At 40.0% G+C, this 10784-nt stretch overlaps 2 protein-coding genes across 8 annotated transcripts in view; one reads left to right on the forward strand and one right to left on the reverse strand.

Annotated features, from left to right (window-relative positions):
- ZXDC (ZXD family zinc finger C) overlaps positions 1–1261 on the forward strand; it is a 50186-nt gene extending 48925 nt beyond the window's left edge. Inside the window, exon 13 of the transcript XR_004537323.1 lies at positions 1083–1261. The gene's annotated coding sequence lies outside the window, so the exon portion shown is untranslated. The remainder of the gene's footprint in view (positions 1–1082) is intronic.
- Positions 1–9723, reverse strand: part of CFAP100 (cilia and flagella associated protein 100) — a 34027-nt gene extending 24304 nt beyond the window's left edge. For 2 of the 7 annotated variants that reach the window (XM_033925822.1, XM_033925815.1), the window contains exons 1-5: positions 8734–8977; positions 5664–5812; positions 3186–3251; positions 2309–2415; positions 108–294 (exon numbers count right to left, since the gene is read on the reverse strand). In XM_033925822.1, coding sequence (XP_033781713.1) covers positions 108–294; positions 2309–2415; positions 3186–3251; positions 5664–5730 — 427 coding nt within the window. In that variant the 5' untranslated portion in view covers positions 5731–5812; positions 8734–8977. The other 5 variants (XM_033925819.1, XM_033925817.1, XM_033925816.1 and 2 more) reach the window with 5 other exon arrangements.
- Between the last annotated feature and the right edge of the window lie 1061 nt (positions 9724–10784).

Raw genomic sequence — 10784 nt, forward strand, 5'->3', positions numbered from 1 at the left:
AAATATGTATTTCCCAGAATTCTGTCTAGATACAGTGTAGCTGAATGTATTTCCCAAGGAGTTATTGGCTTCTTTTGCAACCCTTGTCTCTGCACCCTGTTTCCCACCTTTTGTGACATCCAGTCTCCATACTGAATCGTCTGGGCTCTCTGTGTCTTGTCTTGTCTCTTTGCTTCTACTACTCTCATCTTCTTCTCGGTTTTCTTTGTGTGCTTCTTTACGAACTCCACCCAGCTTTGCCTTCATCAGAGTGGTCTTCTCATGGATTTTTAATGACTTCTGTACTTCCAGTTCCTGTAGGAAGGGAAAAGCTATATCATTAAGGGGATTCAGCACTCCTAAAAACACCAGATTGACAAGACTGGGCACTCAGGGGAAAACCAGTTAAAGCAGGGCGAGTGGTGATGTCCATCCTGTTGGCAGTGCCCTGCTGACATGCCTTAATCATGCAGGGAAATCCCTCAGGTTTCATACCAACTTGACCCTTTCCATCTTTATGGAAATTGGCAATACAGTACCAGGTCTGGCTTTATTTGGTGGACATTTGTCGACTGAACTCACTGGACTCTCACTCCTCAGCTAACGTTGCTTCTCAGTCACAACCAGCTGTGGTCAAGTCTGAGCCCTAGACTTCAACGTAAGAAGTCTCTGTACCCCCTGTGCAGTATTGAGATACATGGCAGAGTGGGCCCAGGCTAGACACTTTCACATTATGAGGTATAAATAACTCAGACAGAGTTTGCAGAAACATTCACAAAGGTAATGCAGCAGAGGAATGCAGCTAAGCCCAAAGTCAGGATTATAACCCACACAGGAGGAAAAAGCCTCAGACGAGAGCCCTCCCACATTATCAGTTCACATTGTTGCAACGTTGATGAGGCTAAAGGAGTTATTGTTATCAGGGGGAATTAGGTTTTAGTTCTTCTTAGCTCTCTAGACATATTTATCGATGTTGAAGATTTCATTAGACTATTAAATAGTTATAAAAGAGCTTTGGCCGGTTATAACAAAGTAAAGGTGGTTGAATTTTTAATCATTTTAGATTATATCTTGTGCATTTAAACAGTTATTTTATTTTATAGATCCTCTTGAGCCAATCCCATTGTCCACAGTCCTGTGTGTATCCCCAGAAGAAGTTGATTCACGTTTAGTGCAACGGGCAGTGTCGGGATTGGACGGATGAAATGATTTTGAGATGTGCTTGGTGGCTCTTTATTTTTAAGTCAGCTGTTACCATCCAATATTCAATGTGCATCTAGAAAACTTCATTCACTACACACAAGGATTTAATGAATGCACAAGTAGTGTCTGAAGATAATTATTTTTGAAATTATTATTAAAAATGATTAATACACACAAAAAAGGGTGTTTGATAATATGAGAGGTTTTTTACAGGATCAGTAATTGAAATCTGGAACTGAGAAGTCTTAGACATGAATTGATTAGTATTCCATTAGTTTCTGAGCAGGTGTCTAAGTTCCTTTTTCCTCTCATATATGACTAAACACCTTTGATTTGTTGTTGGAAGTCATAGCTCTTCAGCTTGGAAAAGAGACGGCTGAGGGGAGATATGATTGAAGTCTACAAAATCCTGAGTGGAGTAGAACGGGTACAAGTGGATCAATTTTTCACTCTGTCAAAAATGACAAAGACTAGGGGACACTCGATGAAGTTACAGGGAAATACTTTTAAAACCAATAGGAGGAAATATTTTTTCACTCAGAGAATAGTTAAGCTCTGGAACGTGTTGCCAGAGGATGTGGTAAGAGCGGATAACGTAGCTGGTTTTAAGAAAGGTTTGGACAAGTTCCTGGAGGAAAAGTCTATAGTCTGTTATTGAGGGAAGTCACTGCTTGCCCTGGATCGGTAGCATGGAATGTTGCTACTCTTTGGGTTTTGGCCAAGTGCTAGTGACTTGGATTGGTCACCGTGAGAATGGGCTTACTGGGCTTGATGGACCATTGGTCTGACCCAGTAAGGCCATTCTTATGTTTGATTTGAGCATAAACATCGACTCTCCCACTCGGGTGCATTGGTCCAAATGATGTTTTTTCTGCAAGCAATTAAAGAAAAATGAATAATCTTCTGTGTAAGAAAAATTAAGAACTCTTCCCTCCCCTTTCTTTAGGAGTGAGTATAACTGCCCCACATCAAAGACAGAACCTATGGCTTGGGTTCATTAGCTTCAGATGAAGTCAGGGAACAGACAAGTGGGCATGAAGCAAAAAAATCTTAATTCTATCCTGAAAAGAGAACTGTGAAATCCCACATAATGATATGGGAGGGTTTCCATAGTTCAAACACATACAGCCTGCCTCTTCTCTTTTTCTTGGTCTCGGAATACAAAGAAGTCGACATCGGAGGGCATCCTGAATGGGTTTTTCTCCATATGCTTGCCACCATCTTCTATCGGAACTGCAAAACAGAGAAACCACAGTGAGCCTTTGTGAGAGATGGACAACCTGTCTTAACAGGGTCAGGGTTTAGGATGATGCTGGCTCCGTAGCTTGCCTTTCTGTCAAGGCTCTAAGTTCTCTTAGCTACCTGAGCTTGCAAAAATACTGACATCTGGAAAATGCTTATAACAGACATGTTAAAGAATCTTCTCATTAAGTCTCGTTTCAAGCAGGATTGAAAATAACACTACTGGAGCCTTTTACTAAAGCGTGTTAAGCAATTAACATGGGAATTAGCATGTGCTGTTGGGAAGGAAGCCCAGGTAGCCAGGATCTCATCCACTGCCTGAACTCTATCCTGTTTCTAGCTTAGATCACATCTCAATGAGAAAGCCATTGTTATATTGGGCCAGGGAAGGTGATCATGACAGGTAAAGACCCCAGTTCAGTGACTAGAAACCTGCCTTCACTAACATGAACATCTAAAGCTCTTCCAAATGTCAAACCCACAATGTTCTGATGGAGCCTAATATTTTCAAATCACGTTCTCTCAGGCCTACCTTTCTTAGAGTCTAGCAGAATCTTCAACATTCTCATTTCACCACATAAACTCCAGAAACCATCAGGACATCTTGACGACTAATTTGTTCTGTACTTTACCAGGCTTTGCCACCTCCAAATTTAAAGCTACAATGTATTTTACATTTCCCTTGTTCTTTATGTAAATCACATTCTCTCTCACCACAAGGAATTCAGACCTGAAAACACCTGCTCAGAAAGTCACCATACCTGACACCAAAGATTTGGCTCCCACTCCAGATTTTGTAGAGTTCGATATGGACCTTGTCTTAGTCCCTGGATTAATTAGTAAATAAATGAACAATTATAGAAAGCACAGCAAAAAAACAACTGCCGAAAACAGTGCAAAGAAATCAGAAGCCATCGGGAGAGCAGAGAGCACAGCACAGCTCAGTCCTGCCTTTCCTACACTTCCACTGCAATCACCGTCTCATGCATATTAATGTGTTTACAATACGGCATTTTCTTGCAGAAAGTACAATGAGTTCTTGGGGATGAAACTATGGAACCAGAAGAACGTGGCTGCAATTCTAATACCTTATTATCCACAAATCCTGCCACCCAGGAGAGTTGCCGAGGTACCAAAGCCTGAATAATCGTCGCCACAGCATCCAAACAAGCACCAGAACACAGCCAAATAACTTTTACCTCTGCAGTTTTGAGAGTGCTGTCATTCAATTTAATCCTAACTTTCTGTAATGAGTGATGGGCAAGCTAAGACACTTTAGACCCTCCGTCTTCTTTCTCAATTCCCATGGCTATGAATATGCATGAGATAGATCTGCATTCAATAGAGGTCAGGCACGCACATCTCTCTTATACATAGTCATTAGGGATATTTTGTAAACTTGTGCCCCTCGAGGACTGTGGGTAAAGAGCAAGGCTTTAGATCGTATCACCAATTAAGGATTTGGTAGGCAACCTACAGAGCCCAAAATAGATAAAATATATTTTTTAAACAATACTTTTAACAAAGCACTGAACACATATCAGCATGAGGCCTGATATACTAAAACATTTTTTGATTTTAAGGGTAATTTTATTGAGGAACATAAAAAAAGGGCCTTCAAGTTCTAGGCAATTCTACTTTAATGATGGACCTGACACGGCCCGTGTTTCGGCGTCTCCGCCTGCATCAGGGGTCAGAAAGTCTTGTTCGGTATAAAAGATCAAAATACTGAAGTCACAATGGAAAAACTTTGCCCAAACTGGTGGAAAAAAAACATGTTCAGTCTAACAGTTGAATTGGCACACCAAAAAGCTATGCTACACACATATGTTCTGCTATGCAATTAAAAAAAAACAGCAGGGTTTAATCATCATTTTCTGTGTAAAGCAAGTTTTATACATGGAAACGGTATCTTCTTAAACTGTATTTGGTCATACATGCTTAAACACTGATAGATTTGTGTGGGGCATTGTCAGAGGCATAGTTTGGGCAGAGCAGAAATGTGTGTGTAAGTATTTACAAAAAGAAAGTTATGTCATGATCCTTAACATATTTTCCAGTATCTCTCTGTGTCATAATTTAGTATCTGTATGAAACAATGGCCCTTAATTGATAAAGGTATGACTCTTTTGCAGGAATGGTAGATGGCTTCTTTTGTTCTATTCAAGCACTGGTAGTTAACATATCTTCTTGATACATCCAGGCTGGCTGGATACTCCCATTCTGGCACATGATATGTAGATTATGGGCAGAGGGCTTATTCAGTCTATCTGCACTAACATTACCAAGGTCAGAATTATTTAATATATCTCAGAGTCCTTTGCTGACACTCTGGTCCTGCCAACACACATGAGGACAGCCAGCATACAGTAATGTAAGGCTAACAAGTTATACCTTCTGGTTAGAGAATCTGTGTACTTTTAACAATTATTCAGCTTTACACACGCAGGCAGGTGCCTAAGTCACTTTTATAAACTAAGCAAAAATATCAAAATAGCTAAATAGTGATTGGCTTGGTCCACAGCTGGCATCCATATTTAAAATAAAAAACAAACAATAAACTCAAAATACCAGTCTGAAAAATTGCTGAAAAACTGTTAAGGCAAACAAAAATAGTAAACACACCTGAATCTGGAACAATTATTTGCATTGGTGTTTTGAGATCCTTTTATGCTGGCTGGGAACCAAACCAATCTGTATTTAGCATTTTTGTTTAGTTTTGATTCAGCTATTTGGGACAGTATTTTGGTAATCTTTGGACTGGCCTTTATAAACTAGGCCAGTTACTGGGCAGACTTGCAGGTCTGTGTCAGTGTATGGCCATTTGGTGGAGGATGGGCAGGGGAGGGCTTCAATGGCTGGGAGGGTGTAGATGGGCTGGAGTAAGTCTTAACAGAGATTTTGGCAGTTGGAACCCAAGCACAGTACCGGGTAAAGCTTTGAATTCTTGCCCAGAAATAGCTAAGAAGAAAAAAAAAAAAAAAAAAAATTAAATTGAATCAGGTTGGGCAGACTGGATGGACCATTCGGGTCTTTATCTGCCGTCATCTACTGTGTTACTATGTTAGATGTGAAACAAGCACCATTTTAGACATTTCACAGGAATTAATTTATCCCCTTGTGTCTCTGGAGAAGTGATTAATGCACAGGTTCTATGATTTTTTTTTCTAAACAAAATCTAGATATTAACATGCAACAATTTCATTAAAAACCTCACAGTCCATTCATGGCTTCCTTACTGGGAATAAGTTCTGATGCAGAGTTTTCGGGAAACACATTGGAAAGCGTCACCGATTCGGATGACATTTTGTAGAGGTTCTGTTTGACTCTTGTCTTGTCCTAAACCTGGAGGAGTTTCTTCTGGCCACCGAGACTCCACTGCCTGAAACTATCATATTAAATCATAAGAATAGCAAATTTTGCAGTATGATACATGCTGAGTTTTTCTTGATAATGTTTGGTTTTATTTTGTAAACATTTCCAGCTAAGAAATAAGGCACAGTTTAGAGTTCAGAAAAGCAGCTGAGCTTATTTCTAAATAAAATACAATATTTCATATGGAAATATATAACATATTAAAGGATCTCTGTGTTAAGAAAACTTCATTCCCTATAAACCATTTTTGCTTTCCTTAGACTAGTCTGATCATAGAAAAGGTCTTCCAGAATTCTTACCCTTCCTTGTACTTGTGACACAAAATTCTTGTTCTAGAATAAAAGACTCCTGCTCTGTGATGAATCATTAAGAAGTGCACATCGATATCTCCTGGCTACACAAAATAAGTTACACACAAACCCCCCCAGTTTTTTATACGCTATAACACGCCTATTTGTTCCCTCTTCATTCACTATGAAAGGAGGAAAAAAGGCCTCAGAACCCATAGGTACTCATGTGATTAAAGACCAAACTCTACCGCCCCTGATCTTGCTATGCATTACCAGTGCAAAACCCACTGCTGATAAAGCAAAAAACAAAACAATAATGCAGTAAGAAAAAGCAAAAAAAATCTCTTACTAGAAATCCGTTCATAAAAACAGATCCAGTCAATGGACATGTTAAGTCCTGATGGCTAAACTGCATTCAATTAGTAAATCCATTGTTGTTCCCGCCTCAGGAGCAGAAGCTTCTGCTTTCTATGACAAAACATTTAAGGTCTTGAAAAGTGTGACATGGCTTTGACCAGTGCTGAACCATCAGTGATGTTCATTAACTCTCATGCAAAATACCTGTATCTAACATAATCATGAGTGGTTTGCAAAACAATTGCTCCACCCTTGTCAGTTTTGCGTATAACTGCATCAGTCTTATTCTTCAACGTGTTCAAAGCCTATGGTTAAATTATGCAATTTAATGTTGTGTCTAAATTTCATTTTCTCTGTATCACCCAAAACTAGAGATTCATGTTAGAGAAACTGAGAGACAATTATCAAATCCAGGTGACTATATACATCCAGAGAAAGATCCAACCCTGGGGTTACAAGACATTCAGACACTTACTAGGATTAGAGATGCAGGTTTCCTGACTGAACAAGAGTAAAAGTATCTCAATATGAAAACAGACATTTAAACAAAGTTTCTATTTCAAACAAGGAGGGTTTCTTGGCCAGTGATAGAAGGGTGTGAGCTCTTCCCTTCACAGCTGCCATGTGCAGCTTCTGAGGCCTTTTTATCTCCTTTCATAGTGATTGTAGCTGGTTTTAAGAAATGTTTGGACAAGTTCTTGGAGAAAAGGACCATAGTCTGTTATTGAGAAAGGCATGGGGGAAGCCACTTCTTGCCCTGTTGCTACTCTTTGGGGTTCCAGAATCTTGCTATTCTTTGAGATTCTGCCTGGAATTTCAAATCTTCTGGCCCTGGAAGTCTTCATTCTGCAGCGAAGCTGTAAAGCAGCTGTCCGAAGATTGAAAATTACAGCGGGTGGGTGGGGGAGCAGAGCCATAACTGACCGCCAATTTTGAGGGTGGACATTGCCCCTGTGGCTTCCCTCATTCCGACACCTATGTTTCTATCCATGTGGCACCCTTATCAAAATTATTTATTGTATACTTATAAATTATTTTAAACCTCTTATAGCTGCTCAGATATGAAATAAAGTTGATGAAAATGGTAGGGGTTTGTGTTAAATGATGTACAAGATCAGATGGAAGACCTGAATATGTATACTGTGGAGGAAATATGATTCAGATGTTTAAATGTGAGCTTGAAAGGCATTAATAGAGAACCGAATGGATCATAATCCAAGAAAAGGGACCAAGTCTTAGAAATTGAGTGCTGATTCCAAATGCAACAAACCACAACTTTCATTTGCCAGAGATATACCGTTTCAATAGTTATAAATGCATTTCTCAAGTAAGCATGCAGGAAATCTTTTCCAGAGAAGGGAAAACGGTAAAACTAAAGGGCATACATTGAGGTTGCAGGGTGGAAATTCTTTTTCAAGGAGAGGGTGATGAATGCCTGGAGAGGAAAGTGTGGGACCAACACAGAGGATCTAAGATCTGTGTCCTTCATGTGGCTTCGACGGGAACTCCAGTAATTTGGAACATGAGGATGAGTAATCAGTCTTCTAGGTACTTTAGTTAGATTGTGAGCCTTCGGGACAGTAAGGGAATTCCAAGTACCTATTCTTTATTAGTCTTATTTTTATTGTATCCTTTAATGTATATTTCTCTGTAAACCACTTCGAACCTAACGGATTTAGCGGTATATAAGAAATAAATTACATTACATTACATCAGTGGTCTCAAACTCAAACTCTTTGCAGGACCACATTTTGGATTTGAAGGTACTTGGAGGGCCTCAGAAAAAATAGTTAATGTCTTATTAAAGAAATGACAATTTTGCATGAGGTAAAACTCTTTATAGTTTATAAATCTTTATTTTTGGCTAAATCTGAATAATAATAATAATAATAATAATGTCATTTATAGCTAAAGAGACATATGATCAAGAAACGGTTTTATTTTACTTTTGTGATTATGATAAACATACCGAGGGCCTCAAAATAGTACCTGGCGGGCCCGCATGTGGCCCCTGGGCTGCGAGTTTGAGACCACTGCATTACATGATGCTGGATAGACTGTTATGGTCTGTATCCCGTAAAGGACCAGATGGTTTGGATAGGCTGGAGCAACTCCTGTAGTTACTTGGAACTAAGGACAGCACTGGGCAGACTTCTCCAGAAAGATCAATTTATAATGCATGCAACAGGATTGACAAATTGAAGCTACTAATGGACCAGTGCCATCATGCAAAAGCGAAGCATCCTGAACAGTGCTAAGGGATGACGCGCAAGCGCACTCCACCTGCCTCCGCCGCGCGACGCTGCTCAGCTTCCGATCTCGTACCGGAGGAAAAGCGCCGCTTCTCGCTCGCGCCCGTCTTTATCTGTTTCACGTTGCCAAGGAAACGAGGCCCGGCGTCGTCGCGGCAGCCTGACGTCATAAAGGGCAGCCAAGACTTAGCGACCGGCAGGAACCCAGGGCCTCTTCCTTTCGTTTTTATAGACCGCAAGTTAAAGAAGAGTAAAACCATCAATCTGCAAATTTATCAAGTTCCAAAGCGTTCTTTCAAGAAACCTTTTATAGCAACATCATTTAACAGGAGGGAATGTACAACCCCTGTTTCTACCCTTATTTTAGTGGTTCAAAGAAAAATGGGAAACAGGGATCAGTTGAAATGAACTTATGGAGATAAATGATTAGAATGTGGCTTAAAATGCTGTAAATTATGGGCAGCCAGGAAACTTACAAATGATTCCACACTTTTCATTTCAATGAGGCAAATGCATCTAGTAAATGGGCACAAGTACAGTAAAACCTTGGATTGCAAGTGACTTGGTTTGCAAGACAAGCAAAACATTTTATTAAATTTTAACTTGATATACAAGCAATGTCTTGCAATACAAGTACATACAGTATACACATCACAATTGAGCTGATGGTTCTTCTCTCTCTGACGTTGCGGGAGTATAGTGACTGTTCTAAATGAGTGAGGTCTTGCAATTCAAGTACGTATAGTATTTTGTATTAAACTTTTTGGGTTGTGGAATGAATCGTCTGAGTTTCCATTATTTTCTATGGGGAAATTCGCTTTGGATTACAAGCATGCAATTGTCCTTTATCTTCCTTCATCTACTGTGTTTCTGTGTTCTGAAAATCCTGACAGATGTTAGAGTTGCAAAGTAAAGGTAACAGAAATGTCGACTTACCTAGCTCCAGGCTGGAAACATTTTGACCAGTTATGGTTTTGAACATACATACCAAGGTATTCTGGGATTTGTAGTATCTGATTCTGCCCATTGAAATCAGTGCTGCAAGTCCAATAATACACCATGATCGGTTGGTCAGAAATCCAGGACTGCCCCAAAAGCTCCAGATTAGAACTAGGTAACTCTGAGGTGAGCAACTCTTGACACTAAATCAAGGAGCACATTCATAAAGAACTCAGAGGAGAAAGATGGGTTGAATGTACCAAAAATCTCCTCTGATGTAGGCATTGACAGGATTTTCTTTTAAGGAAATCAATTCATTTCATTCACAGTTTGATGGAAGCACACTCCAGAATGATGCCCTTCAGTGTGACCTGTGATTCCAAGTACAGTCTCCAGGTGGAGGAATCTATCAAACCCAGAAATTGATTGGAGACCTTAATCTGCCTGCATTACTAAATCAAGCCACTAGATGTCTGCAAGAGCCCTTGCTAATCATTTTGGAGTGACAGATTCTACGAGACTGCTAAAATTTCAACCAAGATGCATGCAATTATAAGAAATAATGGTTATCAACTTATTTTTAAGGTATTACTGTGCATCTGTATCGTAGGCAGTATCTGTAACTGTTTTAAAAGAGCTGTGATCTAGTATGTAACATATGAACTGGATTGCTATAGATCCTTACAGAATACCTCACCTTAGACACACACAAAAAGCAACCAGACCCTTAATACAGAATAAGGGATGGAAAATTAGAAAGTTATGCCCCTATCCTAGTGCGAGACTAGCAAGAACTGTAATCCAAGCAGAGACAAAAGTAAAATCTGGTAACCCTGCCCTTATGCCACTTGAAGTCCCACCCCTGCCTGCCGAAGGAGCTAGCACCTGCTATTGGCATCTTGGAGCCCTTTCCAAATTTCTGCATTGGGTCCTAGGCCCATGTGTTGGGGGTGGGGGTTGGGTTTATTTGTCCATCCCTCCCCCCCCCAGGAGGCTATGCAAAGCAATATGAACACAACTGCAGGGGACTGGAGGGCTCATACCTGGGAAGGCAGAGCTGGAAAATTGAATACTGATCTCCAAAATTCTGTTTTCCAGTTGTGGAAAGCTAAGAGTGACTCAGCAAACGTGCTGGTTAAAAAGTGAC

Source organism: Geotrypetes seraphini, chromosome 17, assembly GCF_902459505.1.
Source record: "Geotrypetes seraphini chromosome 17, aGeoSer1.1, whole genome shotgun sequence".
NCBI classification, from domain to species: Eukaryota; Metazoa; Chordata; class Amphibia; order Gymnophiona; family Dermophiidae; genus Geotrypetes; species Geotrypetes seraphini.